This window comes from Hyperolius riggenbachi, chromosome 4, assembly GCF_040937935.1.
Source record: "Hyperolius riggenbachi isolate aHypRig1 chromosome 4, aHypRig1.pri, whole genome shotgun sequence".
In the NCBI taxonomy this organism is placed as follows: Eukaryota; Metazoa; Chordata; class Amphibia; order Anura; family Hyperoliidae; genus Hyperolius; species Hyperolius riggenbachi.
Genome location: NC_090649.1, coordinates 271,166,084 through 271,193,709, shown reverse-complemented (window position 1 = coordinate 271,193,709; position 27,626 = coordinate 271,166,084). Strand labels below are relative to the sequence as shown.

The 27,626-nt window shown below is 43.8% G+C and overlaps 1 protein-coding gene across 5 annotated transcripts in view; it reads right to left on the bottom strand.

Moving 5' to 3' along the window:
• SOBP (sine oculis binding protein homolog) overlaps positions 1–26,441 on the bottom strand; it is a 252,958-nt gene extending 226,517 nt beyond the window's left edge. For 2 of the 5 annotated variants that reach the window (XM_068231251.1, XM_068231252.1), the window contains exon 1: positions 25,958–26,438. In XM_068231251.1, coding sequence (XP_068087352.1) covers positions 25,958–26,053 — 96 coding nt within the window. In that variant the 5' untranslated portion in view covers positions 26,054–26,438. Of the gene's footprint in view, positions 1–25,957 lie in introns of all 5 variants that reach the window. The other 3 variants (XM_068231250.1, XM_068231249.1, XM_068231253.1) reach the window with 3 other exon arrangements.
• Between the last annotated feature and the right edge of the window lie 1,185 nt (positions 26,442–27,626).

The window sequence follows — 27,626 nt, the reverse complement described above, 5'->3', positions numbered from 1 at the left end:
TTGTAGATTGTGCTGCCCTGGAGAGGCTGAGCTTTGAGCTGTGTAATCATTCTCCGGGATCTCCGCCTCCTCTCCACCCCTCTCAGTGAAAGGAAGACTGAGAGGGGCGGGGAGAAGCGGCGATCAGAGGAGATTGACTGCGGAGGAGGCAGAGCTACAGCTCAAAGCTCTGCCCCTCCAGGAAGAAAAGCCCTGCGAAGCTCAGGAGCTTTGCAGGGCTGTTTGTCAGCAATAAATCATTCATCTGCCGCGGGGATGCGGCGAATCTAGTGGGGCAATCATGCTGAACAGGATTATAAGGAAAAAGCAGGTCAAAAACGAGACTTCAGAGTTTCTTTAAGGGCTTATGATTTCCCACTGTAGTGTTCCCACTTATGCATTGTGTTTTTACCAATATGTAAACTTGCAGCATGAGACACTTTGATGCATCTCAGCGTTTTGCAGTCAGTGGAAGGGTATTGTAAAATGCAATACAATGCACAGAAAAGTGATGTCTTTGAAAAATGCATGCCCTTAGGAACCACAGAATGCAATGCAAAAAAATGGTCTAGTGGGAACAAGCCCTTATGTAGCACCAACATCTTTTATGGCACTGTACAAGAGACAGTACACACAGTTGTATAAACAATAAGGGGATGTAGAAATCTGAACAGCTCAGACATTGTACATACATAAAAAAGATGCCAAATTGTAGAGCCTACTGGTGCTGGAATCTGAAAGGTCTGAATTGCTATGCTGTACGCTTGTTCAAATTCAGTGTCTCATTAAGTGGTGAAACCAAGATCCAGATGACAGTCTTGGATCCTGCATTCATCTGGGTCAACTTCCATGAGAAAACAAACTGCATATCAAAGATGAGTTCTACTAATGTGTTCTAATGTGCTAAAAGGATGTACTTATATCTAAGCCTTACAGAGCTCTGATTACTGCCATCCAAGTCATCTGGACTTTCTGAGGTGAGACTGGATTCATTCTGTATTTCTGCGCGCCTTTTACACAAACTAGAGCTAAATTTATGCTATTTCTGGGCAAAGTTCTCACAGAATAAAATACCACCAACAAAGTTACCAATGCAGTTTATTGGTCAGAAAGACCATTTCTGTCCTTGGGACTTAAAGGGGAACTGAAGAGAGAGGTATATGGAGGCTGTCATGTTTATTTCCTTTTAGACAATACCAGTTTCCTGGCAGCCCTGCTGATCCTCTGCCTCTAATACTATTAGCCATAGCCCCTGAACAAGCTTGCAGCAGATCAGGTGTTTCAGTGGTTCAGACTTATAAGTCTGATCTGACAAGACTAGCTGCATGCTTGTTTCTGGTTTTAATCAGATACTACTGCAGAGAAATAGACCAGCAGGGCCGCCAGGTAACTGGTATTGATTAAAAGGAAATAAACATGACAGCCTCCATATACCTCTCTCTTCAGTTCCCCTTTAAGTTTACGCCTACCTGCGGTGCAGTGAAGCTCAGTAGGGTGACCTTATGATGGACACCTGTCTTTTTTCTTCCTAGATAACAAAGTCATACTGCAATGATGAACTTTGCAGTAAGCTGAAACATTTTGAATGGCAGCTTATCTATTCTGTATATCTTTTTGAAAGATAAAAGTCTATTCAGAATCTCTCCGCCATTTGTGCAGTGGTTATGTAGTAAGAGATACAGCATAAAACCAATGCTCCATCACTCACAGCATTATTCATGTTCTGCTTCATGATGAATGCTTTTGTGTGCAGCAGATGTCTTCAAGTGGATTGGATCAAGATGACTGAAACTGTCTGCTATTGATTTGGACCATTACCGTTTTAGTGCTTACAATGCCTCCTCACAGATGGGAGAAACTACAATAAATGCATGAGGTTAAGAGGTGGCAAGAGGTGAGATGATAAAGCCTATTAAATACTTCCCTTAAAGAACACCAGTGTTCACCCTGATAACTTTCATTTTTTGGAAAGTAAGCAGGATGTATATAGTTAAGAAATATGAAAGCTAGAGAAACAGTGGCATGCTTATGATACTGCTGCAGTGCTAATTTTCTGCTGCTGTTCCTACTCAATCCAGGAATGCTAGTGGTACATAATTGGCAGCACCGGAAGTGTGGCGTTGGTCCTTACTATCCTTCCACATGACAGCACATCCAACCTGCCTCTATTCCCAGGTCACACTGCCACCACACTTATTGGTTGAAGTGAGAAACAATGCAAATAAGTATTCTTTTAAAACCAACCAACTCCCACTGTTTTCAGCTTGAATTTTGGCAGCCTGAGCCTCACTTACTAGCATTAGATTGTACACACAACCTAATGTTAATGAATGACAATACAGTAGAGCCAGAAAAAGCTCTCTCCAGGGCACTCCTGAGCCACAAACAGCAAGGCTCTTCTGAGGTTCAGTGTGAGTGTACCAGCTAATTATATTACCAAATGTAAAGCAAAGAGGAATATCAGGTCAGAACCTAGTTAAAACACTGCCACTAAACCTTTGGCACAGGATGTCACTCCTCCTTCCTCTTGCTGTTCTCAAAGGGAGGGGGCACCACTAAAGCTGCTACTCTCTCCCTCCTGCAGTGGATCCTGCGATGGGAGCAATGCATCAGCAATGTGGATGGGAGAGTGTCAACAACTCTCCGGTTCTCCTGGCAAATGACAGTGGCTTATGGTTGACTAGAATGGGATGGTGTCAAAGCAGCTAGGTCACAGAGTAGAGTGCAGAGGGAGTATGTCTGAAGGATTGGTTATGTAACCAGGGCTGCCATCATAAATTTTGGGGCCCCTCATACATCATCAGGTCTGGGGCCCCCCTTCCTTGGCCCACCCACTGGTTGCTGTGCCCGCCCACTAGCAACCCCACCCCCGTGTCTGTGCGAGAAGTGCGCTGCGGGGAAAAAAATGTGCATGGCTCCGACACTGAAGAAAGCGGCATGCACAGCTTGATGCCGCAAACAGTGGGCGTGACCATGGCATGTTGTGGGTGGAGCCAAATACTAGCAAAATACAGGTAGTCCCCAGTTAACAAGCCAAGTATAGGTGGTGGCCCAGTATAGGTAGCCTGTAGCCAGATGTAGGTGGTGCCCCAGTATATAAAGTCCGCTGTAGCGGGCTCACTCATCTGCTTCCCACGTTCAAGCGCTGATGTCACTCTTCTCTCAGTGCTGAAACGCTGTGTGCTGGTTAGTGAGCCACAGGCCCGCAGCCAGCACATGCGGCCCTTCCATCACTTTTGGGGGGCCCAGGGCCCCCAGAAGCCCTGGGCCCCTCACTGCAGTGTCCGTTTTCCCCCCTGATGGCTGCCCTGTATGTAACATCTGAACTTCCAAGCTTGATTGTCGAGTGCACACAGACTTTTTTTTGTAATAAACTGTATTTATTTGTTTTCCTTCACCAATACTCCTCCCAGCTGTGATGGGAATTTCAGTAGATAGGCACTCATGCTGCCATTGTCCCAGTTGATACCAATCAACTGGGACAATGGCAGTCAATCCAAGGTATAGGAGTTGCTTTAGTGTAAAGAAATCTTGGAGCTGAGCATGAGGCATCCTTATACTTGGGGTATACAATTGCAGGTCAGCAGAAGGGCTGAAGTACCCGTGTTTCCCCGAAAATAAGACACTGTCTTATATTGATTTTTCCATTAAAAAACGTGCTAGGTCTTTATTTTCGGGGAGGTCTTATATTTCCTCACGCATAGCCAGTACCCGCATTACCTCCTGCCGGCCCCCTCCTCCAGAAAGACCGATCCCAGTACTCCGCAGCTCCTCTGCCCAGGGGCATAACCCAAACCGCAGATTAGCGGTGACCTGTAATGAACGCAGCTAGAGTATCAGTATAACAGCGCCGTATCACTGTAACAGCACCTCCGTATACAGGTAGTGACATAGGCACATCATGGGAAGTGTACGGAGACGCTGTTACAGTGATACACGGTGCTGTTATACTAATACTCTAGCTGCCTTCATTACAGTTCACCGCTAATCTCCGTTTTGAAATTTACCCCCGGGCAGAGGAACTGTGGAGTACTGAGATTGGTCTTTCTGGATGAGGGGGCCGGCGGGAGGTAATGCGGCTGTGGGGGAAGGGGGGGGGGGGTAGGACTGCTGCTGCCACAGCCACTACCAGTAGGTCTTATTTTAGGGAAGGGCTTATATTTCAAGCAAGCTCGAAATATATGCTAGGCCTTACTTTCAGGGGATGTCGGGGAAACACGGTATGTGCATGCTTGAGGTCATAAGTATATGTTGCTAATTACTATGCATAACGTAGGAAAAATATGCAAGTTTTGTGCTGTTCCAACAGTTGCTAGCTGAAGAGAATAAGAATCTTTCCTATATTAGGTAAGTGGATAAGTTGTCTCTTAAAGATTTTTAAGCAATATAGCTGTGCGATGCGAGTTCTGTACTAGGGCTGTGACAAAGAACACTGGTGATTGATGTTCTTCTGGTCGAATCTATGCCGATTCAGGAATAAAGGAAATGTTTTGCTATGGCAGCAGCTGTTCACTGCATGGCTAAGGAAATGTGTCCAAGCACTGGACCTTTATAACAGCTGTACACAATTTCTGATTGAAATGCTTTATGGGCTATTTTAAAGTGATTTGTCATCAAGCTAACCACCTGTCTGAGAGAGGCTGACATTGTCTGGCTCACAATCTGCATGCCAGTTCCAGGGAAGTAAAGCACCTGCCAACCCATCTGATGAGGGAGGTGTCGGTCTTACAAGTAGTAGGTTGCTTTCTAGAGACAAGCTAGCTTGATAAGATTCCGTAATGTAAAGGATGTTACACACAAAGTACGGTAACAGTTCTGGGATTTTGACTGTGCTGTATAAATAGATGTGCCTGGCTCTTCTACTGACCACATATGCTATTGCTCCGTTGTTATTGCCTGATGAAGCGGGATCAAACCTGCGAAACGCGTTGCATATTTGGAGTTCATAAATAAAATATATTGACTGTCTTTACTACAGTCGTTGTGTGTCTACTTGGAGGAGGTAAGTCCACCACTGCCTCCTCTATTTACCAAGAATTTGGTTTTTAAGCTCATTTAGCTTCCTTTTATCCTTTTGGCGCCTCTGTTCTCCTGCATAATATTGAGTCCACCCTGGGTGGAGAGTTGAACCCCCTTTTTCTCATCTACAGAGAGCGACTTCTTATCCCTGAGTGGGGTCAGGAAAATCTCCCCACCTGCCTTTACAGTGGTTGCCTAATGGTAAACCCTGGTTTGTGAGTATTCATATTTACTCTATCTAGTAACCATTTACCAGTACATATTACACTATTGGGGCTCTTGGTTGGTCTTCCTTGTTTTTATTTATATAAATATGAATGTAACTGGTGCTGCATAAGGCCAGAAGCCCACTAGGAGCAATTTTCTGAGCACTTTGCGATTTGAAAACTCTTGATAATGTAATGCTATGGGTGTGATCCCACTTAGGGCCCGTTTCCACTATAGCGTTACGAAATCGCCGACGAATCACCGCAGGCAAATCGCATGCGGGTGCGATTCCGCATGCGTTTTTTGCCGCGATTTCGCATAGGTAAGGCTGTATGCGATTTTAACCATGTCACTGCCTGTGTGAATTAACATGGGTACCTATGCGAAATCGCATGCGAAATCGCGGCAAAAAACGCATGGGGAAAACGCATGCGATTTCCCTATTAAATACATTGCGTGCGATTCGCCTGCATTCCACACGCAGGCGAATTCTGAGGCCCCTACCCTGCAGATTTTTTCTGCACAGAAAAACGTGCGGGGAAACGCACAAGTGGAAACAGTCCCATCCACTTGTACTGACTGTGCGAATCCGCATGCGTTGCCCGCATGCGGATTCGCGATAGTGGAAACGGGCCCTTAAGCGATGTGATTTTACAAAAATCCCCCATAGCATTGCATTAGCAAGAGCTTTTTTCAAATCACTAGCTATTAAAAAATCTTTCCTAGTGGGTTTCTGGCCTTAGGATAGTCACAGGCTCATAGTGTACCTCCCCCACCAACACAATTAAAACAGTAGGGCCTGTTTCCACTACACGCAGATTGGATGCAGAAAAACTGACTCCAATGAATGCCTATGGGCCTGTTTCCACTAAACATGATTTTTCTGATGCAGATTTTCCCATAGGCATTCATTGGAGTCAGTTTTTCTGCATCCATTCTGCATCCAATCTGCGTGTAGTGGAAACAGGCCCTAAGGCTGCATATGTTTAGCCTCTGTTATTACCTGTTGCTTCCTCCTACTCGCATTTCTTTATGGGGCCTCCATGGACCTCCCACTTTTACAGTACATCTTAAGGAGCCCATACATCTAACTATTTTTCCGCCGATATACGGGCGATTCGATCACAGTGATCAAATCGGCTGTGAAATCGCCACGCACACCGCTGACAGATTGATCGATTTCCGTCCGAAATCGATCGTTCCCGTTGATCCGTCCATGCGGAAGATTTTTCTCGATCACCGGCGGGTCGGGAGTGCATCGATAGCGGCGTTCGAATGCCCAACGACCGACGCAATACAGTGGGTATACATTACCTGTTCCGGCCGGCGCGAGTCCCCGCTGTCACCGCTGACTTCTTTCCGCTCTGGGTTCCAGACTGGCTGCTGCTACACAGAACTTCCTGTCCCGGCAGGAAGTTTGAACAGTAGAGCGCCCTCTACTGTTTAAACTTCCCCTGGGCAGGAAGTTCAGTAGCTGCAGGAACAGTCTGGAGCCCGGAGCAGAGAAGAAGACAGCGGGGAGCAGGGGACTCGCGCCGGCCGGAAAAGGGGGGGGGGGGGCGGCAGCAGCGGCAGCTCCACAGATTGTGATCGGTTTCAGGCTGAAATCGATTCCCAATCTGTTTGCAGTAAAGGTGGCCATACAATCCCTCTCTGATCAGATTCAATCAGAGAGGGATCTATCTGTTTGTCGAATCTGTTGGCAAATCGACCAGTGTATGGCCACCTTTAGTATGTGTGTGCAGGTTTGTAACCATGCAATGATGTCAATGCACAATACATCCTCCATGGCTGCCAGGCAGTAGACACTTCTTCCTACAGCCTGTTCCCAAGTAGTGTCAGGTGGTCAGGAGTTACTGACACTGTGCATGTAGAGTGAAGGGACGGGGCCACCACAGCAGCTCAGCAGCATGGTCGCAGGCAGGACCACCACAGCATCTCAGCATGGTCGCTCTCAACCTCATGACGATAGGGACACAGAGACAGCCATGAAGGAAAATTGCTTTTATTAGATGAAGTGTATCTGAACTGACATGTGACAAAAGGCCTGATTCAAGTAGGTCCTGTAAAACTGCGTTGCGCAGGGAGCTTACAGCAATTTTACTAGTACCAACATTAGAAGACCCTAGGAGACACAGGGGACTCTATGCATGTTCACAATATAAAAAAGTATGCATTTTTCTACAACAGGTAAGGTAAAAACAGACAAAATGCATGCGGTGTCCAGAAAAAAGCAACAGTTTTATTTCTGAATGCAAAAATCTGTATTAGATATGAGCGAGCCCATTAATTTACACAGAGTATCAGTTCTAACACTTTGCCGCATTGTGGGAAAATGCACACAAATTTGGCAAGTGCAAACCCTGCCTGTGGGTTGCTATTCAATTTACTGAGAAAAAGTGGGATTCTGCGTAATTCTTAATTTTACTGGTAGCGCGCCCAGGCTATGCATATGCATAGGTAGGTGTTAGTTAGTGTTAGGTCCCCTCCCATGGAGGAAAGACTTCTTCGACCATGGGAGGGACGAGTACCTAACAAATTGCATTGCAAGCTGTTAGTGGAAACTAACATCCTCCAAGTGGTAGACAGGTTGTATGTGTGCTCATTGTGTATTTGTATCCCATGAGTGGGGTCTGCACTTTTTTGCTGGTAAGCATTCATCTGTTTTTAAGTAGCGCTGTTCATTTCTTTGCTATATTCAATTTACTGAGTAAGCTGACAAATGGCATCATCTTTACTCCAATGTTTTTGCTGTTGATGATGCAACAAAAGATGTCAGGGCTCTGTACTATGCAAACTCTAGCTAATATTGACAATGGCACTCATGCTACTGCTAATGCTTGCCATACCGTGGTCAACAGTGGAATTTGAATATTTTTTATCATAATAGAATGAGGAATGATTTATTCCGTTACTACTCAATCTGATTTTCAGCAGAAATCTCAGTTAAACCACTTCCCTCTAGATGTGCACCACTTGACAGAGTACAAAGCTACGCAGCTGTTGCTCCTCTCTTGCTCCTGCCTGCTTGATTCAAATTTCCCACCATGCCTTGTTAAACAAAACTGATTGGAAGTTTATCAACTGATTATATTACAGTGAACAGGTCTACAGTATAAATCCACAGCCTAATTCACACTGTTAATTCCAATTCATGTGAGATGTTTACTCAGTAATATTAAAGTGGACCCGAACTCGGAACTTCCTCTCTGCTCTAAAAGATAAGCAAAAGCATAATAACTATTAAAGAAAAACATTTCTTTGCTACAGCTGATACTAATCCCACAATGAATCTGCACTGTGTCTACTTCCTGCTTTCATGGAAGCTAACATAGGGTTAACATCCTCTGTTTACAAATTAGGCGCCCTGCCAAGGCAACCAGCTGACACAGCTGAGAGCTTAAATTACAGTTGCGATTAGATGATCACAGATGAGGGGGAATTAAACAGGCTACACTCTCTGAATACATACAGTATGCATTTCTCTGTTTTCCTGCTGTCCTGTGCAAGAGTTCAGGTCCACTTTAAGCAAAACATGTATAAATAGTGCCTGTATTCACACCAATACAAATCTTTTCCGTATTGGCAGTGTGTAATATGGGCACCGCGTTACTATAAACAAACAATATCGCTTTTTATCATTAACCGTTATTTTCAAACAAATTATATGGTTTTTAAGAATCAGTTATCAATCATTTATATGCAGCTAACATCTCTTGCTGTACGCAAAGTACTAAAAAATTTTGATTGTTAATTTCTGATTAAATAATAGGTTTATTCAGCCATTGTTCTTATGCTACACACATTGCCAGATCTCTAGAACAGTCCGACCTTAACCTCAAATAACTGCCATAGACTAAGTAAACATGTATTTTGGACAGTGTGCTTGACAAGTAAAATATGTATTTGCTCTACATATACATATTCACCAGAGTGGACTTACACTGAAAGGCATTATGGTGAATAGTACAAGCTTAAAGCGGGATTGCCACCATAAAAATCAAATTTAAACAGCAACTGGTCTGAGTGTATTAAGTAATAAAGATGCTAATCCTGCATTCAAAACTTTAAAAAAATGTTCTGCTGTTATGGTTTGGAGTTATCACATACTTAAGGAGCACTGGCCCTTTAGTAGTCGGTGCCAAACAGTTGCATGCTGGGGGTTCTTTTTATCTATAATATATTCCTCCTCTTCCATTTATTTCCCTGCCTAGCTGCTTATCTGAAACATGATCCCCTGCTCACTAGTGTTTACAAGCAAGGCTGAGGTGACTCAGCGATTGGAGAAGAAAAGAAAAAAAATGTGAAGGGCAGAAATGACATCTGGATTTAGCCTAAACTGTGGGCAAAAGACATGGTTCCCACCAGGAACAGAATTCTCTTCATTTACTATATAACCTCCTGAAATCAAAACGTGGACAGTACAATATATGTGTTATGTAAGCAGATCAAGTATTTATCTACTTATATATGTGTTTTTTTCCCTGGCATAGTATGGCTAATCCTACTGCTTTAAAGAGAAAAAACATAGATGAGCTTGAATTCCGATTTTCCATGCAAATTAACCCTGGCATGTACCTGAGCCAATCAAGCCCAGTGACTGCTTGTTAATTAACTAGTTGCTGATCAGTGGCAGCTGGGTATGATTGAATCAGACTCAAGACAGAAGAAATGTGCTTGGAATGTTAAAGTTCAAGTTCATCTCTAGTTAAGACATTAAACAATATACACATGCCATCATTTTCAGCCAAAATAGCTGATGACTACTGTTTCAGCTAATGATCGTTTGCTCAAAAAGTGTGTGTACAGAGCTTGCCCGATCAATCCTGCTCGGTTATCTGCGATCGGTAAGGATCTGGCATGTCAAACCCTTAATAATCCCTGATGCCCGAGCATGACTGATTGTTATGATATTTTTAAACCTCCTTTGTGCATCGATCAGCTGCTCCATTGTGCAACGATCCTCCTCCCTCCACAGCACCAGAGCACATCTCTAGCCTCAAGGCTAGGGATGTGTCTGTACAGTTTCAAGAGGTAGACAATTATCGCATGTGTGTAGGTAGCTTTAGATATTCTGTGAAGTTTTTACTGCAGTTTGTATTCCCACAGATGAGATTTCACTTCAATTCCCATTTCGAGAACATGCTGGGATGTCAGAGGAAATTAGGCAGTTAACACAAGGGCTGGTGTCCCTATTGGGGAATTTAAACCCAACTTCTGTTCAGGTGACAGAAATAAAATGATAGAATTATCTTCACTCAATGTTAGCAACTGTCACAGGAGTAGGAAGTGGGTGGAAGTCCCGGCGCCAGGAACACAGACAGCACTGAAAGCCTGACTGGGATTTCAACCCAAAAGAAAAACATATTTCCTTGTTTTTTTATTTAAAGCAATCCTTTGGCGAATTGCTGTATTCTTAACAGGCGATAAGGCTGCATTCAGTGCAAGATAGTAGTGCTCTCCAGTATTAATAATGATGCTCTCCTGAGCCATGGTGAGCTCCCAGCTGTATCTGAAGCTGGGTTTTCATCTCACATTTGGGGCCCCAACTCACCATCTGTTTAGCTTACAGCAATCCTTTTAGCCCTGTACACACAGGAGATTCCTGTAACCAAGCGGGGATTGGTACATGATCCCTTGGGCAACAGTGGTGTGCCCACGCTGTACAGATGAGTCGTCACTCTCCAGGCTAGCAATGTGTCTGTTGCTAAGGAGGGGGAAAGGGAGGTGGAGGGAGAATAAGTAGCACATGACAGAGCAGATTCCCGCCCATCATCGAGCAGTCCTTAAGGGTTGGGCATAAAGATCTAGCATGCTGGATATTTAACTGCTGTACACACGATGGAATAATTCACGATTCTTGTCCGAGGCAGTCTTTATCGTCCGCCACAGCCAAGCTCATTCCAGCATGTGTATGTAGCTTTGTAGTTTTACTTTAAGAATACTGATAGTCTGAAGTACTGCCTACAGTGTTCTTTCCACATTATTGAAAATCTATGCAATTGATTTACATTTTAGTGTGAATGCTTTGAAATACAATCACACCTCTAGAGGATTTGGAATCTTGCTAATCTTTATCATAACTGACAGCAGTGAAAGCAGGTTAGGTCTATCTTGGATTTGCATGGTAGCTTAGTGGTTAACACAGCAGCATTGCAAGTTTCTTTCTTCTTTCTGAGTGGTCTTCCTTTGGGTGCAGAGTTATATTATAGCCCCGGTGCTCATCCAACTATTCTTGGGAAGCATGCAGACCTTCATTACCTAGTGTGCAGCCCCCTATAATTTGGCCCATGAGGAACATTGTAGTATCAACTTGTCACAGCATCATGTTTGGGAACACACAGCTAACTGTTCGCACCCTGCTTAGTAACTTGCAGCTGAAATGTATCTACCTTTAGTCATTTGCACATCTAATTAATTTTTGCTATCTAATGGTATTTAAAGAGAAACCGTAACCAAAGATTGAACTTAGTTACAATCAGTGGCTGATACCCCCTTTCCCATGAGAAATCTTTACCTTTTCTCAAACGGATCATCAGAGGGCTCTGTATGGCTGATATTCTGGTGAAACCCCTCCCACAGTGTGATGTCAGTAGCAGGGTGCTGACATCACACTCTGAGAGCCTTGTTGCATTGTGGGAAGTAACAGCTGATCCAACTGCCAAAAATGCAGCATCTCTTTCCACAGACATCACCTGCCAGCAGTAAAAATGCCTCCATGTGATAAATGTCAGAATGCAAATCAGGGAGAGGAAAGCTATTACAATGGGCAAACACTGACTAAATCATTTATACATAATTATTGTAAAAATTAAGCACTTTTTTCCATTACATTATTTTCACTGGAGTTCCTTTTTGAGTTATATATCATAAATAAATAAAGCAAAATGGCCACATTGGGCACTTGTATTTTATTTTCCTTTGAAAACTTGAATTGGGGATTCAAAGCCAGTAACTAGTTAGAGTATTAGCTATAGCTGGATCAAAAGATCAAGACTAGTATAGAGGAGCTTGAAATACAATGTGTTGCCCTCTGGAGATGTCTGGGTTTACATGTAGGCTGCATTCACAGTGGTCAGTTGCATATATAATGAGTGTGACCTGCAATAGAGACGGGACATAGACTTTAATACAAAGCCTCCATGCAGCGAGTTAGAATAACACAATCCATTCCAACCCTGTACTGTGAACAGGCACATATAATTATATGGGAAGTGAGCCGACATGCAGAATTATTCTGCAACGCAACTGAGCACTGTGAACTAGCCCTTAGGGCCCTTTTCCACTTGCAATCGCTAGCGTTAGCGCTAAACGCTAGCGATTGCGATTCAGCAAAATCCTTTTTTTCCCGACGATAGCGTTTGCAATTTTGCTATGCACTGCAGGGCATAGCAAAATTGTGGCAATAATCGCTCCGCCGCGCAATCGCGTTTGTGTAAAAATTGAATCGCGATAGTGGAAATAACCTACCGCGATTCCTATGTTATTTAGCAAACCTTAGCGATTTTAAAATCGCTAGTGATTTGCGCTTTTGCGATTCAGCAAACACAATCACGCTAATGGAAAAGGGCCCTTAGTGTCCTCTGTATCTACCCCTTTGATGACATGGTGCATTGTTTTTTTCTGCAAAACAGCCTTGCAGTGCCTTCATGCTTAACTGAAAAAGTGATATTAGACTATAAGCTCCTTTGTGGCACAAAGTCAGTCTTTACAAACTTGCCCAAGTAAACTAAGGTCTACACTGCATGGGTTGTGTTTGTGAACAGGCCTCTTATTTTAATATCAGCAGCCAGCATCCAGATATTTAAGTCTGTCCATCATATCATTTCTGAAAATGACTAACAAACCAGCTTCTGCTTTCTCAGGTGCATTTTCCCCCATTCTCCTCCTCATTGTTCCCAGAAGTAGCTCAACCGGGCACCTTCCCTTCTGACTTCAAACACGCCACTGTACTTCCCCTACTTAAAAAAACCCTCACTAGACCCCTCACTTCCATCCAGTTACCGCCCTATCTCCTTACTCCCTTTTGCATCTAAACTCCTGGAGCGTCTAGTCCACCAACGCATGACCCATTACCTTGACTCCAACTCCCTGTCCTACAATCAGGATTACGGCCAGCCCACTTCACCGAGACTGCCCTCATCAAGGTCGTCAATGACCTTACGCTTGCCAAGGCCAAAGTAAAATACACTATCTTTCTCCTCCTAGACCTCTCATCAGCATTCGACACTGTTGATCACTCCCTGCTTCTCCAATCCCTCTAATCTGTGGGTATGCAAGACCTTGCCCTAGCATGGTTGTCCTCCCAGCTCTCAAATCGCTCCTTCAAGACCTCCTTCAATGGTTCCTCCTCAACCTCCATCCCACTTTCAGTTGGGGTTCCCCAAGGCTCTGTTCTTGGTCCCCTGCTGTTCTCCATTTACACCGCCTCCTCTCTGGGTTTCAACTATCACCTATATGCAGATGACACCCAGATTTACCTCCATACCACTGACCTTTCCACCACCACCATGGAGAAGGTATCCTCTGGCCTCTCAGCTATTTCATTCTGGATGTCTGCCAGGTTCCTAAAATTAAACCTGGATAAGACTGAACTCCTAATCTTCCTGCCCCGTGCTGTTTCACCCCCCACAGACCTCTACGTCACTGTCAATGGCACAATCATTCGCCCAACTACACAAGCCCGCTGCCTGGGTGTCTCCCTGGACTCAGCCCTCTCCTTCACCCCCCACATCCAAACCGTAGCTAGGGCCTGCTATTTCCATTTACGCAACATCTCCAAGATCCGGCCTTTCCTGACCCCAGACACTGCCAAACTACTTGTCCATGCCCTAATCATTTCCGGCCTGGACTACTGCAACTCCCTCCTGTCAGGCCTTCCTCAAGACCGCATCGCCCCCCTACAATCCATCATGAACGCAGCAGCCAGACTCATCTACTTCTCCCACCGCTCTGTCTCCACGACTCCCCTACGCAAATCCCTTCATTGGCTCCCAATTCGCTTCAGAATCGGCTTCAAGATCCTATGTTTAGCATACAAATCCCTACACAAGTCCTGCCCAACCTACATCTCTGACCTGGTCAGCAGATATACACCTGGCTGCCCACTTCGCTCCTCCAACAACCTCCTCTTAACCACCCCACGCATCTCGCACTCCCATGCATGACTGCAGGAACTCTCTTGCACTGCCCATCAGGCTCACTCCCACCTTCAACACCTTCAAAAAAGCACTTAAAAACTCACTTCTTCAAGGAGGCCTACATCAACTCAACACTGCCCTAATCCTTTCTGCCAAGAACTTCTTGTTGCACCCCCTCCTTTTGTGTCACCTAGATTGAAAGCCTTTGGCAGGGCCCTCTTCCCTTGTGTATCATACTTGACTGTGTGCAATATACCCAGAATTTGGAACTTGTATTTTTACCACTCCACTCCAGTGTATGATATGGCATTGTACTACTATCTGCATTGTACTACTATCTGCATTGTGTCATGTATCTTATTGCTTATCACCTGTATTGTTGTATCTATTGTCTATTACCTGTATTGTGCTGCTATTTATTGTACAGCGCTGTGTAATATGTTGGCGCTATATAAATCCAATAAATAATATTAATAACTGGTCCTGTGATTGTCTCCTGAGCTCCAGCAGTTGACAAGCTTTCATGCATTCCTTACAGCACACTTTGTTGCCAGATGTGTTTATTACTCAACTAAAGAAGATATATATGGAAATACATAAACAAAGACATTTTTCTAAGCTGCACTATATGACGTGCCGGTTTCTACTAGAACAAACTGATCCAAGACATCCAACAGAATATTATTCAGACTGAGGTTAAGTTCACAGTGGGACGTTAAAGTTGCACATTAAAACAACATTTAATGCAGAATAACGCACTGCAATGAAAAATCAATGCCCCGTTCACAGTGCACACGTTGCGTTGGTGGTGGTGTCTAACGCTGCACGTTAAGTGAAAGTACTGCATGCAGTGCGTTATACACTTTATTAGCTGCGTTAGACTGTTTGCACATGCTCAGTAATGACTTGGAAGCATACTTTTCATTGCCTGTATCCTATACTGTATCTGCTGTATGCAATGGTAATGCTGTGTTGCAACGTCCCACTGTGAATCTAGCCTGAAACAGATAGCTTTCTAAAATATACTTTTATTTAGTAATAGGCTTGTATTGAAAGCATAGAGGTCATTGAATTAACACTTTTGTCTGTGCTGTAAACCAGAGGCAACGGTGCAAACTAGACAGAAAGCTATAGAGGAGAAATATGATGAAGGTCAGGGTAAGGCAAACAGCATTTTTTATGTTTCTCCATTGAAATATAATATGAGGAAACTGTGCAGAGCCATGTACTTTTTGTACACAATGTTGTACTGTATCACATTTATATTTGCTACAACTTTTACATACATCACATCAGCGATAACAAAAATGAAACATAATATCTTGCATAATAAAACTGCAACAAGTGTTCGCTTCAGGCCATAGTGAAAATGATCACAAATGTAAAAGACATCCAGGGAGATTTCTCAAGCAAGGCTGCAGCAAAGTCAAGTGCTTATCTAGTGAATGTTAAGCTAGCCACTAACGGCAAAGTCAAGTGCTTATCTAGTGAATGTTAAGCTAGCCACTAACGGTCCAATTTCTAGCGAAAAATCGTTCGAGCGATCAGAAATTCTGATCAGATTGGTTGTAAATATTCTCCATTGGTGGACACAATCGATTATGAACGACTAAAAAAAATGTCGCCCGAATGAATTTTCGTCTAACGAAAATTTGGATTTTCTTAGTGGTCGTGATAGATAGGAAGCAAAGATTGGTTAGTTGATGGTGTAGTGAATGATTTTTCGTCCGATCAGAATTTCTGATCGCTCGAACGATTTTTCGCTAGAAATTGGACAGTTAGTGGCCACCTTTAAACTGCTACTTGTGTGTCAATGAAGTGCAAAGGTTTTATTGTACCACTGGCAGCAGTGCACCTGCATTTCTATACATCAGTCATGAGGGCTGCCACAGGTCAGAGATGGACAGAGTGGCTCCTGTAAGAAGTCATCCAGGACAGGTTTTATTTTGGCATAGTGATGTATCTAAGCAAGAGAGATCATAACTATTTAAAAATGTTTCTCATTCATAAGATATTAGCTGTTTTGTTAAATCCCAGAAGTGTCCCTCTACTCATTTGCACGGCTAAAGGTGGTCATACACTAATAGATGGGCACCTGATTTGATCATCAGATAGATCCCTCTCAGATGAAATCTGATCTGAGAGGGATCGAGTCCATTCATTCCACACACCAGGCACACATTTTCAATAGCCTCCAGCATGAAGTGTATTTAATATCCGTGGAGTTGCCCCCTGACCGTGCAGAGTGTAGCAGCAGAGCTTAAACTGACCTATCTGCTGGCGCATGTCTTCTCCCCACCACTGGGAACTTCTCCCTGTGTCTTCTATCCCGGGGTGCCTGTGTCATGTAATTAACACTAGAGGCCAAACACTAGAGCCACCGTGGCATGTACTTTACGTGGCTACTAGAGGCCTCTAGTGTTCAGCCTCTGGCGTTTGTCATGTGACACAGGCACCTGGGAGAGAAGAGACAGTGAGGAGCACTTGGAAGGCTTGGAAAGAAAACACGTCACAGCAGATAGGTGAGTGTAAGCTCTGCTGACAACACTAAATGCAGTCATCCTGTAATCAAAGGCTGCACTCCTGACCCGTCGCTGATTGAGTCATAGCTTCTGTCGGGTAGGATCAACCTATTCAATCAATTTTAGTTGGAAATCAATTGGTTGGGCAGCAATAATTTCTAGAAGATTCGATCAGTGTGATCGACAAGAAACATCAAGAAGTTTATGGCCGCCTTCACTCTCCAATCTCTAATCTCCGGAAATGGTTCACTGTAAGCATCAGAAACAGTAGAGTGGATAGGTTAACTGAAAGTGTTGTGAACAACCGAATAGGCAGGCTCTGCCTGGGAAATATTGCTAATTGACAAAACCAATATAAGTAATAGTGAAGCCCAGCTCCCAGGTCTTTAGAGATAAAGGGAAAAAAATAAATCAATTGTAACGTTTGCGTAATTATTTCCGTGGTCAGCTGACACAGCGGAAATCCTCCACAAACGTGTAATTTGGAGAACCCAGGTTAGGTGCAATGCACCGGTAGAGGGCAATTCCCACCAGCAGATGGAGCTGTGGAGTGCAGAAGAGCACAGCCTCTGCACGGCCACAGATGCCAGATGGGAATTGTACGGATAATGCAAAGTAGGGCACGATAGCCCTCCAAGAAAGAGAGCACAGAGACAGACTAAATGTGTGTTCCCCAATGTAGTCGCCACCCAGCGACGGTGAACACACATTCGCAGAAACAAAGCAGGAACGCAATCGCAAGAGAGAGGCGATTGCCAGAAGTGACACAAGGCTGATCAGAACAGAACACGAGAGTAGCAAAGGCACAGCAAACAACAATCAGAAGGTAAGGAAAATAACAAACGCTAGCTAAACGCGAACAACGCACTCATTCGCAACAGTGAACGCCCGATCACCGCGCGTTAGGCGCCCAGTGATAAGCGAGCCACCCTAACTAACCAATCAACACAAATGAACAAATAACATGAACGCTTGCTAAACGGTTGCCTTACCACAGGCAACCGCAAGCGTTTGCTCCAGACAGACAGACAGACGAACGAACAACAGGAATAGGTCAGATAAGATCCCCCGCTCTTCCGCCAGAGCGAGTGCGATCCGGGTTCAGGGACAGGACAGAAAGGATCCACTGCTCTTTCCGCCAGAGCAAGTGTGATCCAAGTACAGAAACAGAGCTAGCAGGATCCACTGTTCTTTTCCACCAGAGCAAGTGTGAACCAAGTAGAGAAACAGAGCTAGCAGGATCCACTGCTCTTTTCCACCAGAGCAAGTGTGAACCAAGTAGAGAAACAGAGCTAGCAGGATCCACTGCTCTTTTCCACCAGAGCAAGTGTGATCCAAGTCCAGAAACAGAGCTAGCAGGATCCACTGCTCTTTTCCACCAGAGCAAGTGTGATCCGAGTACAGGAATAGTCTTAGCAGGATCCACTGCTCTTTCCGCCAGAGCGAGTTGCGATCCACACGGCAAGACAGACAGAAGGAGTAACCAGTAGCAACCGCAGCTCTGGCCTACACTCCCAGACAGACAGAACGATTCCTTGTCGAACGCCGCTGGCGACAAAGCAATCGAGACAGAGAGGGAGAACAAGGCAATACAAATAATACAACCTTACTGCACTAGAAGGAATGCCTAGTGCAGTCCCCAGGTATTACTCTAAGATAATCTATTAGCAACAATAGCAAGGCTGACACTCCAGGAGTGTTTTAGCTGTAACAAACCAACAAGATGACCAGCAAAGGATTCTGGGAGAACATGGTATTTATACTGCCAGCCTTCAAAGGAGGCAGCTAGGCAATCTGCATAACAAATATATGCAAATTCCTCAGCAGCAGAGCAGGTCTGAAACTTGCAAAGAAAAGACAGGTCTCTTTTCCAGAGACCTGCAGCCCTCAGACTTAAGGAATGGTCAAACAGCTGTCTGTCTGTGCAGACAGCTGAGCGGATCATTACATCAATACATTGCAAAGTGAGAAGTAAAAAAAGTTAAAGACGTAAAAAAAATTAAAGAGAGATCAAGAGAGATCTAGAAATGATTGATATTTGCCATGCAATTTTGTTCATATTGTTTGATCCACAATCAGGCTGCATGTCATCATCTGTACTATTGGCAGACAAGAAAAAACTAGACACTAAACTGCCATTATTTATAACCAAACCCACTAACATTGCAATAGGCTAAAAGGTTGTTTCTTATTAATATACATATGCGCAGAGGGAGATACTGGATGCTTGGAAACAGCTGTTATCTCCCAAAGGTTCACACAAAGACAACTGCCAGGACCTAGGTGCTGACATCACACTGTGGGAGTGGTTTCACCACAATATCAGCCACACAGACCCCCCTGATGATATATTCGAGAAAAGGTAAAGATTTCTCTCTGGTAAAGGGGTATCGGCTACTGACTGGGATGTAGGTCAATCCTTGGTTACACTTCACCTTTAAGGAGATGTTTAATAAGCATTCTGAATTTTTATACTCCTTAAATAATATTCTGAAGTACTTTAAATAGAGCAAACCAATCATATCCATAATTGCAACTCAGCTGGGCTCACAATCTAACATCCCTACCAAAATTAAAGGCAGTTTTTTTTGTTTTGTTTTGTTTTGTTTTTGTGGGAAACAAATTAACCTAATAATATTTTATGGGATAAGGAAGGAAACCAACGCACCCAGAGAAAACCCACATAAACACAGGGAGAACATACAAACTGCATGCAAAAATTAGGACCCCAGACTCCTATTTACTTCATGGGCAGTAGTCAGAGAACTGCCAGTAAAGTTTCTATGTACAGGCAGTGGAAAGCAATTTTACTGGTACTTACGCTGCAAGAACACTGCCTGTTAGCCCATATTGTTGCGTGCGACAACTCAACTGGCAGATAGTGCATCAGGCCCATTAAGTGGAAGGTAAAAGGTAAATAAAAAAAGAAACTTCTTGGAGTTCTCATTGCACCTCAGCATGTGTTCCATGAGTTTTACTCGATCTCCCGGACATCAATCATTTGCCTGTTTTACCTCCTTGCATCACTTCATATCGACCACATTTCAGCATATGCTGCCACTGCTACCTCTATACTGCTGCCTGCAATAGAAGCCATTCACCTCTATGCTTACCTCTATGCTTCCAATCAGCTGAAAAGTGGCTTTTGCTCAAGTTTAGGCCTATACTGCAACAACAAAAATTGTCAGGAGTGTTCTACATTTGAATAGATTTAACCTGAATCAGTGTTTTATGGGAGTACTTCCAAAAGCCTGCCCACGGAGGGCGGAAGTTTAATTCCACCTTCAGGGGGACAGCGGAACAAGCAAACAAGAAAATGGAGAGTGGACCAGTAACACAGGAGCTCAGGGAGCAGGCGTTCCCGGAGGGCAGAGCTCATGGAGCACGACCACAGGAGGGGTAGATAAGACATACTGCGCAAACACAGTCTGGTATGTCCAGGCTAAAGGTCAAACACTTGGCCAAGTCACAGTCACTGACCGAGCCTTTTGCAGGGGGATGGAGCAGCACAAAAGTGAAGGGAGGAGGGGTAACCTTTAGCACCCATGCCCATACATCACAGAAGCCTTTATTTCAACAGATCACTTTAACTCTGGTATCCTTTAACAAATTGTCCTAATCTTTTCACTTGACTGCAGTTATTCAGTGTATATTCCCAAAGCATTAGAGACAGGGAAACCAACTCAGGTACTGAGCTTTTCATAACAGCAATGTATCTTCATATACATTCCACTCCAGGTTTCCTTTAGGCTACTTGCACACCAAGACGTTGCGTTAGGTGCTACGTTTAGGTCGTATAACGTGCACCTAACGCAAGGCTTGGTGCTCTTCGATGTGGACGTCAGAGTGAGCTGCGTTGTGCAGCTCACTCTGGCGTCCGTGATGCCATGATGTGCACTCTTGGACGCATGCGGCATCACGTGGTCCCGCCGGCCAAACACCGCACAGAGCGGCCGCTCCAGGAAGTAAACACTGCACGTCACAACGTGCAGTGAATATTAATTAGCCATGTGCCTGGCCGCTCTCCACTCCTCCCCAACATGACTGCGCATGTGCAGACAGTCTAACGCGGCTTAAGCCGCTCTAACGCCGTAGCATGCTGCACTTTCTTAAGAACGTGCAGCGTTACATGTAACGCAACGTGGGCTGTGTGAACAGCCCACTTGTGTTACATTGCTGTGCGTTGGGGGAGCGTTACAGGCTGCACTAACGTGCGCCTGTTACGTCTTAGTGTGTAAGCAGCCTTAAAGCAGGCTTTCCTAAAGCTTCATTTATCAAAACAAGAGCAAAGAAGACTGAAGCAAACATGAGGGAGCTTTTCAGAGCAGCCAATAAGGGTTCAGTTGAGCAAAACAATGATCCTTAGTGGCTGGTCTGGACAACTGCCCCGATTTTGCTGCAGTTTACTTTCTACCTGTCTCAATTAACCAGACCCACTCCGTGGGTAGGTCACTGTAGGACATTTTTGCACGATTGTACACAATGTTTTTTTCATGCAAATTTGCACATTATTCACATTCATTTGCATTTACTTTGCATGCATTCTCTCAGAGTAATGAAAGTCAGTGATAATTTGCATGCGGTGCACAAATTTATGCTGCAAGGTGTTTTTTTGCACATGCAAAAAAGGCGAACACAAATTCGCAATTTTCATTCAGAAATGCGAATCTCCACTGACTTCCATTGAATGTGTGGCGAGCAAGTTTTCGCAATTTTTGATATGTGTGAAGTGATTCGGTATAAGTACAGTCGATAGATAGTATAGTTGCATTGGACATTTTAAAGGAAATCTGAAGTGAAAATAAACGTATGATATAATGAGTTGTATGTATAGTACAGCTAAGAAATAGAGAATTAGTAGCAAAGAACAGAGTCTCATATTGTTTAAAGTAGAGGAAGAGTTAAGAAACTTCAGTTGTTGTCTATGCAAAAGAGCTTCTCTGAGCTCTCTGACTTAACTTGGGTCAAAGACAGTCCTGTTTTCTGAAACACTTTTACATAAATGAAACAGTGAGAAAAAACTTCGGATAAGGTTTTACTGTAGGAAAGTTGAAAGGGTCACTATCTCTGCTCTGTTTCATAGTTTGAAATACAGAGTGTGGTTTGTAAATTGCGTATATGACAGAATCATGGAAATATATTTAAAAAAAAAAGCTATATAACTGAAAATAAAAATATGAGGCTCTTTTCTTTGCTACTAATGTTCTATGAATTATCCATACTACACATACAATTCATTAGATTATAAGGTTTTCTTCGCTTCAGTGTCACTGTAAAGAAGACCACATGTGGAATGGATGGTGGAAGTACAGTACTGTAACACATGTGGTAACATTTAGTATACTATGTACTGTGATGACTACCATCTAATTTGGAATTTGTACTGTAAGGGATAAGTGCACTTCCATATGAACCCCTCCCTTCCCTGCCATTGCTGCAAATGAAAAGCAAGTACTCCTCCAGCATGCCAAACTCCTTGTTGCCAGGCCTGCCTGGGGCTGGCACTTCTGGTACTCTGCCTCTCCAATAGAATTTGGTGCATGTCCAAGCTGGTGATGAGAAAGATGGTCTAGCTGTAGAGAATGACAGCCAGTCTTCTCAGATCCCTGGTGAGGCTCAGCATATGCATCCGATTCTAGCCGGGCTACATTGTGCCAGAGCTGGGCAGAGAATGCTATGGCATGACAGAGATAAAGTGCCATATTTACTTTTCTTTAGCTGCAAATGTTAGGAGAGCAATGCTGATTAGTAGACTGAAGCTGATCCTTTAAACCATCCAGCTATACAAAAACAATGAATAAAGAGCCAAAAGCACTGCAGTGAAGTAAGAAATCCTTGGGTTATCCTGCAAAGTGAAGTCATTGCTGATTACAGCACGTAATTGCTTGTGGAAATCACTGTACTGTTTAAATTGCTAAGAGGCTGCATTTAGTATAAGTCTGATTAACAGTATAGGTACAATATTATGCAAAACACACATTTATGCTGCTCAGTTTTATGGCCTTTTTAGTGAACCCAGTGCCAACATTCGAGCATCTGCAAGGGTTAAGAACATATAATGGTCTTTTATTAGTGTGAGGAGGTGGAAGGGGCATCAGTCTGCACACCACTTCTCTTTCTTCTGTTAGCAGGGAGAGGCAATTCAATCCAATGTGGTTTGAAACATGAGTAGGTCACTGTACACCACGATAAAATTCCCTAATCCCTGGGCCAAATTTCCCTGAGGAGGGCCTCCTCCTACCCCTTCACTTTCCAAGCTGACTTTTCCATTCCCACTCTCGTGTTTCCCTCTCCTTCATTTCTTTCATTTCCCCTACCTTAAAGCCTTGATACTCGATCTGTGGCCAGTGCTCAAGTTTCAGTTTTTACAGCTTAGACCGTCTATTGCTGTATACATTCCTTTCTTTCTGCTCTGCAGTGATTACTTACTGAGGCTTATTTTACACTAGCCCAGATGAAAGCTGTTCAGATGAAGGGGAAACACAGCCAGGCTTTTTGAACATTACAGATATGAAACTACACAAGAGCACATTGTGTCCTTCTTGACATTTTGTAACAAACTCACTTTACCCTGTATCCAGTATGCAGTTAACTATATGCTGAGATCCAATACATGAATCTCAGCTGCCTTTACTGGGCAGCTCTGCAATTGGCAGTATCCAATGATTCATACACATCACATAGATCCCATGGATACATACACGACAAATCCCTTTATTTAACATAGCAAAGAGCAATACGAATCAATCACAAACCATTCTTTATTATTCTGCCCACATTGATCTCCTGAAAGCTGCAATCTGATTGGTTAATATAAATAATGAAAGGCCTACAAAGCCATAAAGTAGACTTTTAACGTGCCAATATCTCTTCCCTGTTGCCAACAAAGTTGTTTTAAAGCAGAACTCTTTCTTTAGACCTCAACAGTAGGGAAATGTTAGAATCCCTGTCAGATTTGTTTCCTGCTGTCCTGGTGCTTTTTGGTCTGTCCCACAGACAAAACAGGAAATTAGAGTACACCTCCCAAAGAGAGGAGGAGGCCACATTTTTGACAGTTGTCATTGGAACAAGATTTTGAAATCTGGCTCACATTCTGTCTCAGTGCTAGTTGTCAAACAGAGAGAAAATTAGGTGAAATCTCAACAACAGGGTCACAGACAGAAAAAAAAATTAAACCAAAAAACTTAAACAAGTAACATCACTATCCAAAACAACAAAAAAGTTTATTTGTTTACTGATTTCCTAGAGTTCATATTAATGGAGAAGTCAAGAGATTGTCAAGACAGGACATAAGATGTGAGTACAGGTCCACTTTATGGTGCATAGTTACTATTTACTTAACCCACTTGCTGCTGCATATTGGATTAGAAATGCTGACCTGAGTACAAGCAGGAAAGTCTGTCAGCAGCTATAACATTTACTTTTAAAACTAAAGCACCAGTTAAAATGGTGTAATTTTCCCCCTTACAATGTTGTTTTTGTTTCATCCCCACTAGTTCAGACAAACATCTGCTATGAAGAACAACTATCTCCCAAACCACTGAGAACGCCTGCAGCCAAAATAAACAAAACAAACCCAGAGGATCCAGCACAGTCAGCCTTTATATCCAGCCAGGATAACATTTCACATGTTTTGATTAAAATTAGCTAATTTGTAATTCTAGACCCTATGTTAAAAGCTGCAATCCATATAGATCACATTAAGCGATGGCTTCAGCAGCCAATGACAATGTGTGCAGCCCCAGAGGGGGTGTGCAGGGCTATAATTAAAGGTCCACTCCACCCAGAAATATTTTTTTTTGTTTTGGGTGGGTGATAATTGGTTTAATTGCTGTCTAACTTCATAACTCTTGGAGGGACCAATGAGAAGGTTTCTACACAAAAGTTTTCCTTTCTGCCCCTCCCACAAGACCATAAAGGTGTAACAGGCTCCTATTGGGAAAATGATTAGTCCAATTGCAGAGCATGACACTATCATTTGCCTTTTTACTATTACCTCAGGAATTGAGCAAATCTAGTGATTCTAGTGACATAGCACAAGACTATAGTCCTTGAAAAAAAACGTCAACATCTCAGCAACAGACAAAACTGAAATATTATGGTTAGGTGGAGCTGGACAATAATCATTTCATGTAATACACAATATTTTATAAGGATAGGAAGTGAAATCTGGTTTCCAGCCAGAATATGTTTTTTCTCTCTAGGGGGTGGTTATGTGTACCCTCAAAACAGTATAACAAAATGCCACATTTCTATTTGCATGGATGCATTTTTACCAGAGAATATCACATTGTTGGTTCCCAAAACAAGTAGAAATCTGTAGAGTTCTAAACGCAGTCAGCTTTTCTGCCTTACAGAGTACCCTGTTAGTTGGTGAAACCAGAACCACTAGAACTTTTTCTCCCCTGAGATACCTAGGATAACTTTACTTCCTTCTGAAAAAAAATCACATTACAGAATGCACAATATTCTGTGATTATAATGCTAAGTGGCTGAATGACACATCTCTGTATAAAGCATACAAGTCTTCTCCAGTTCGTATTTGTTGCACAAGATCAAGTGAACCTCTGGAGCACATCTGGGTGGTCATGGCTTTGTGGAATTTCTGCACAACACATACCCCTGGGGGTCTGTCACTCGGATGACACAACATCTTTCCAGCAGATCTACATAATTACCCACTCTGTCACATGAAACCCATCAAGGTAACTGTGTCCACTCTATGCTTTAGGTGACTTTGCCACACCATGAGAGCCCAACAGAAGAGATGGCAGAGCTGCTGACAACCAAGTACCTCAGATGTGTGTAAGTGCCATCTAAAACCTCCACAGCTGACAGCTAGACCATATCCAGCATTAGGAGCGCAGCTGAAGCCTCCCCTATGTGTCACATATAGTTCTATTAAAATCAGAGCCGGTGAACTGACAAGCTTTCACTCTGAATCTGTCTCTGTTTTCCACTTAGGAGGCGGGGCTGAGACATGCAATGCATCCTACACAATATGACAAGCACCTCCACATTTTCTAGCAAGGCATTCTTACTGCATAAAGCCTTGCAATATAGCATGTCCATTAGGAAGAAGCACCTTACCTTCATCTCCTCATTGATCTCTCGTTTCACAGGGTGTGCAGGCTTCCTGCTCCTTTTGTTTTCTGGTGGTCTCCCCTCTTTTTCCATTTCTGCCATTTTTTGTATAGTTTATTCTGATGAAACGGCTCCTGGAAGTAAAGTGTATGGGGGTCTGGGTGAGCAGGAAAGTGTAGTGAAGTGACGGTTCCTCCTTGTATTTAGAGGTGAAAGACGTCAGGAATTGTGTGAGGTGGTTGCAGATCGGGGAGGGCTGGGGATGCCAGGCTGATGGGCTGAGTGTGCCCTGCTCTTAGGTCAGCCATCTTCTGCCACTGGCTCTGCCTGCATTCATGCAGAGCCTGCTGCGCTTGTTGCTGTGTATATATGTGAGCGTGTGTGTAGTGCTATCGCTGTATGTGTGTATGTGTGTGTGTAGGAGAAGGAGAGGGAGGAGAGACAGAGAAAGCTCCTTGTGTGGAGCAGCAGAAGGGGTTAGTCCCTCCCAGGCTAGGAGACAAGAGGAGGAGCTCAGAGCTGCCAAAATCTGCTCCTCTGCCCCCGAGTGCTCCAAGCGATCCGGGGGATGGTCCTTCTCCAGTGCTCTGCACATCTGGCACACAGCGACTTCATCATTCCCTGCTCACACCTCCATCCCTGCTCACACCTCCATCTCACTGTACAGAGTCCGCGCACATGTGGAACTGAGCACCGAGCGCGCCGTATAGCCTAGGTACACCCCACACCACAAGCTCTCCATTGTGGTGGGCAACAGGCATATACTACCCCAATACTCACTACTGACAGTATTACTTCAGCACGTGCACAACTTACTGCACTTTCACAAGGCTACAGTAACTAAGACACACAACAGCCAACTTAGACATTGAAGCCAACGGAGACGAGTTATCCATTCATTCCACTTTCTTACGGATTGTTCTAAACCGTTAGTTATGCCAGGAGTAACTTGGTCATAGCTCCCAACTGTCCCTTTTTCGGAGGGACAGTCCTTTTTTGGGAGCCCTGTCCCTCCTTCCTCCTCATTTGTCCCTCTTTCAGGACTTTGTCCCTCTTTCTATGTAAATATATATATTTCTATAATAAAAATGTGTTTGACTGACTCTAAACTTTATTCCCATCCTTTAATAAATAAATAAATTGATATAATACTAATTTTTTAGGGCCGGTTCACATTACAAAACGCAGACGGCCACGCATGCGGAACGCAACACGTACGAACGCACGCCATCCGTGTTTGTATGCGTTGCGTGGCTGATCCCATCACTGAAAAGTGAATGGGACAGCTGCGCGTGTTTGCAAAATCTGCGTGCAGCATGCATTCCCGGACCGCACAGGTCCGGAACACATGCAGTGTGAACATCAGACAGTGCACTCTATGCACTGTCTGATGTCGTGCGTGTTGGGCCACCCGCACGCGTTTCCAAAACGCGGCTGGAAACGCGTGCAGTCTGAACGGGCTCTTAATGTTACTATGAAGGAAAATGAACCAGGATAGAAAGGACCAGTGTGGTTTGAATTATAAAACAACATGTTTATCTTATGAAATCCTTATGGTATGCGTGACTAGGGCCGTGGTGGGGGCATGGCCAGGGGTGTGGCATGGGCGTGGATTAAGTGTCCCTTTTTCTCATCTTGAAAAGTTGGGAGGTATGACTTGGTGTGATTAGATGGT